This window comes from Lactuca sativa, chromosome 3, assembly GCF_002870075.4.
Source record: "Lactuca sativa cultivar Salinas chromosome 3, Lsat_Salinas_v11, whole genome shotgun sequence".
NCBI classification, from domain to species: domain Eukaryota; kingdom Viridiplantae; phylum Streptophyta; class Magnoliopsida; order Asterales; family Asteraceae; genus Lactuca; species Lactuca sativa.
Window position 1 is genome coordinate 107,127,092 of NC_056625.2, and position 4,902 is coordinate 107,131,993.

The 4,902-nt window shown below is 36.4% G+C and overlaps 1 protein-coding gene across 1 annotated transcript; it reads left to right on the forward strand.

Moving 5' to 3' along the window:
• The first annotated feature begins 849 nt into the window (after window positions 1-849).
• Window positions 850-1,939, forward strand: LOC111897523 (histone H1). The gene is given in 3 exon segments (XM_023893475.3): window positions 850-1,059; window positions 1,287-1,496; window positions 1,499-1,939. Coding segments are annotated over 3 exon segments (627 nt in total). The 5' UTR covers window positions 850-918; the 3' UTR covers window positions 1,775-1,939.
• The last annotated feature ends 2,963 nt before the right edge of the window (window positions 1,940-4,902 follow it).

Consider the following 4,902-nt stretch of genomic DNA (forward strand, 5'->3'; position numbering starts at 1 on the left):
CCGGTTCCATCGGGTCCCGATTCCGGCGCCGGTTCCGGTTCCGGCCGGTTCCCCGGTCCATATGCTCATCCCTAGTGACAACTATATATTTATAACGAATTAGATTTTTTTTTGGAGACCATGGAGGAATTTAAAAACCTTCATAGCGGCGTCAACGATTTGATTTCATCATTTGTGAAACATTTTCAGATCAATTGCATTTTTTTAAATTTTTTATTTTTATTAATATAGGAAATTATAAATGATGGTAAACATAATATAGTTCAATACATATCGATACAATTTTAAATGTTTTTATATGAACTGCTACTAAAAAAAATTACGGTTTGTTTGCTATGATGTAATGGATCACAAAGGAATGAAATGAAATTCAACTTAGAAAATGGAATTACATTTTGGTGTAAAGCTAAAAGTTTCAACTTGTGAAGAATAGAGAAAACACAAATCAATTTAAACATGATACATAAAATAAAAACAAAAAATCCGTCCCGGGACAAAACCCAGACTTACCTCCTAGTTAATCAAGAATTTGAGAATCTAATCGAACAAAATCAGGTCGTGATTCTTGTCTCTTAATTCTCAAATAACAACAATTGAAAAATCTTTTCCAATTGAGAAACTAATAGAACAAAATTGGTTAAAGAGATTTGGTAAGAAAACACAACCCGTTCATGGAAGAAAAACGGTTCATTTATCCCAATTATTCCCTTTATCCACGATCCATGGCCACTCGAATCAACGGCCACGATCATCTCTCTATCGATCCTAGTGAAACAAAAGTAACCAATCACAAGTCACTTCAAGAATACTCTGCTATCTTTCTCAATTATAAATAGCTTATCTCACTAACTGCTTCAGCAACAAGTTTCAGGATAAACACAAACTCTTAAATATCTAACATTTTCTAGAGACTTCGTGATGTCGTCAACCGGAGGTGATAAGGCGGACGTTGTCGTCGAGAAACCGGCGGCGGAGCAGGCCGTCGTGAAGAAAGCTAAAACCCCGAAGGAGAAGAAGGCGAAAACTGCTAAAACCGCTTCTCATCCTCCTTATTTCCAGGTTTGTGATCACTTTAATCTTATATATTGCATTTTCCAGATTTACGTGATCATGATCCGTTCACACTTTCGCTAATCGACGAGTAGGAATCATTTGAATTATGTAATCGGGTTTGATCATGATCATTATCTTTAAAAGGTTTTATTTTGATTGCTAGGATTATTTACATCATATCGATCGTTTCGAATCATTTGATTCTTCACACTAATGTTGAGTTTTCATTACAGATGATCAAAGAGGCTCTGTTGGCTCTGAAAGAGAAGGGTGGATCGAGCCCCCACGCAATCGCAAAATACATGGAAGATAAGCACAAAGCAGTGCTACCGGAGAATTTCAAGAAGATGTTAGCACTCCAGTTGAAGAATTCCGCTTCAAAAGGAAAGTTAACCAAAGTCAAGGCTTCATACAAGCTGTCTGAATCCGGCAAGAAGAAAAGGCACCGGCCGCCGCCGGTGGCAAGAAGCCCACTGCTGCAACCAAAAAACCGAAGCAATCAAAGTCGAAAAAGCCTGCCGCCCCTGTAGCAAAAGCCACCGCCACCACCACCACCACCACCGCCGCGCGACCAAAGAAGGCGACAAAAGCACCTAAAAAAGCTGCGGTGAAGAAACAAACCCCGGTGAAGAAGGCTAAGAAGATGACACCGGCAAAGGCGAAACAGCCGAAGTCTATCAAGTCCCCTGCTGCGAAGAAGGCTAGGAAAGCAGCTGCTTGATTTTGTGTTCGAGTTTGGAGTCTATGTTTATATAAAGTAGAAGTGGTAGTAGTAGTAGTAGTATGTATATTTAAGTGTTTTATGTTTGTGTTTATGTAAGAAGTTCTATCTGACCTTCAATGGCGGTTTTTAATAGAAGTTATGAAATCAACTTTAGCCTAACAAGATGATCAAGTGCGAAAAAAATCCTTTTCTTTGTATTATCAAAACATATTTTGGCTTGTACTTTGTGAATAATTATTATTCATAGAGAGCGTCATTTATAGGCAAGAATCCAACTGATCTTTCCGATGTTTTTAGAATTTTCAGAAGAAATATGGTTGAGAAAAGCCGTTTGGGTTGTTGCCACGTGGCTACAAATCGGGGGGTTTTATCAATTTGTGTTACAATACGTGGAGAAGCGTGTCTGGCTCCTCACTGTAAAGACGGTTTGACATAACCCGAAGAACCCCTCTTACTTAGAATTCTCTCTCTTTTTCCCCACTCTTTTTCTCTTATCCTTTTTCGCAACTCGGCAAAACTATCTCCATGTTTACAAGGTGGAGCTCGACAAAAACATAACTCCTAATCTTTACAACAGAAATTAAAGATTTAGGTTCCGGATTTGTATCCCATAATTTAGGCTACTGAATACTGATTGCAACTTTCACATTAAATCCTTTGGAAGTATGGATTATTTTGGATCCAAATCCTTGATTTGTGTCCATAATTTAAGTTAAGGATTGTAATTTTCATAGTCATGAATTTATGCCAAACCTGCAAATACGATATTTATTTACTTGAAAAGCAAACAAGGAACGACGGAAAGCATCTAGCACGCTACCTTGGCGGTCGTTGGATTGCCTAGCTAGTACCAACGCCAACGCCAACTATCAAGCGAATGTTGATGTTCAAATTATATCTAACTTTCTTTAATTTCAGCTCCCGTTCCTTGAGAATGTCCTTTTTGGTTGAAAAATACAATTCAAACATTATAAGTACAAAATATCTTTGTATTTCATCAAAAATATATCTTACATGTATTAAAATAATGCATGAATATGTGTAAATGTATTAAAATAATGCATAAATATGTGTATAACTATGACAATCAAAATACCTCATACTTTCTTTTTGTTTTCTCTCAAGCAAAGCTTGTTTTAATACATCACACAACATCACCCACCAATATCACATAAAACAATCCAAATTAAACTAACTAATTACGCATTACCTCTATGCATGTATTTGTGTTTAAAATATCTTAAATACTTCCACAGCCCTAAATACTTACAATCCTCATAAATACTTCCCATTTATTTTGAATGAAATTCATTTTTTTCATCCTTCCGAATACAATCTCAGAAAACTTTCTTAACCTCAAGGTAATTTTTGGTTAAGTCCCCAAGCATACATATGATAAAATAACATAGAAAGAAAAATTACAACTTTGAAAACTAGCATTTGGCTTTTGGTATTTTGCATTATTCTTCACTTTTTCAACCTGAATCTTTCGAAATTTGTAACTTTGAACTTATCGTCATGATTCTTGATCTTCATACTTTGTAAGCTTTTATTCATTCAACAAACTTTTTGCAACTTTTTTTTTCACAACTCACCTTTTTCATTTAAAATTAAAAGCCTAAAAAAATGCTTAAGCAAGAGACTTAACTTCAACCCTTATTGCTTAAATGTATTAGTGTAAAGTACAATGACTACATAAATTTTCCTAGATACATTTTAAGTACACGATGCTAAACTTTTTATGTCCCTCAAACTACGCAAGGTTACATTTTTGTATCATGATTTCACTAGAATTGGGAAACCACAAATACACTATAACATATTGGCTCAACTAAATCTTAAAGTTCGCAACAAATTATCCCATATAATACTAGCAAACTAGCACAAATGCAATAATATAAAAACTTTAGTACTAGATTTTCAAAATTAGACTATTTTTGCAAGTCTTTCTAATTAATTTTTTAAATTTATAGAATTATTTCAATTTATAACTTTTATTATAGAAAATATTTTTTTGAACCCCTACCCAACTCAGGTTGCCTCATGAGAAGTGCTTTTTTTGATGGATTCGTGAGCCATACTCCTTTCCGCTTTATGTTATGCCGGTTGGTAGTGGAATCTTCATGTTCTTTTTCAGCTCGAGTCGTTTCCTTTTGTATGCTGCAACCTGTCTCATGTATGCTTTCTTCGAGTTTTCTTTCTTTTTTGGGTTGTCACTAGGATCTTGCTTTTTCTTGACTCCTTGAGGTTGCTCATCCACCTTGATCTTCATTCTCCCCTTATCGGGTTCCTTGATATCCACATCCATCTTGACAAGTGTGGTCTCTCTGTTATCTTGTAACATCCTAAAATTCAAGACCAAAAATTTCATTTTTAATATAAGAAAACACTTAATAACTTTGTCTAGAAATTGAAAACATTTCAATTAAAATAAATATCATAGTCTAATCCCAAAGATTACATAAAGCGGAATAACATGAGTGAATGTGCTGCGATCATCCCGAGCTGCTTTTCTTGAAAACTTGAGATACCTGAAACCAAAACTGTAAACCGTAAGCACGAAGCTTAGTGAATTTCCTTAAATACCACATACCATACATATCTACTGATCCATACATGCCATACATACTATGAACCATACATATCTATCATGTCCATAATCAAATAAGATGCTATGTGTCGCACATAGTCTTGCCGTTATGCCACGGGCTGCCACGTGGTCTTTCTTGCCAGGCTGGGGGCCAGCCCCTGGGTCTTACAGACAAGTACCAGGAGCCACCTACGAGTCTTCCATGCAAGCAATCACAAAGACAACTAGCATACATACTACTCTACTTATCTACTTAGAATACAGTGTGCCAGGAGCCACGTCCTAGTCTTTCATACATATTGCCTAGGGCTAACCCTCGGGTCTTCCTACCATAAAAATAGCATACTGTGTGCCAGGAGCCGCCCCGTGGTCTTTCATGCATAGTGCCTAGGGATAACCCCTGGGTCTTCCTACCATACATAAACTAAACAAGCTGACATTGGTGCCTTAGACCCATACACACAGTGAGGAGACTAACCTTGCAATGTTGAACGTTGAACTTCACGGATAATCCTCTAGCTGCTAGCTGGCAGAT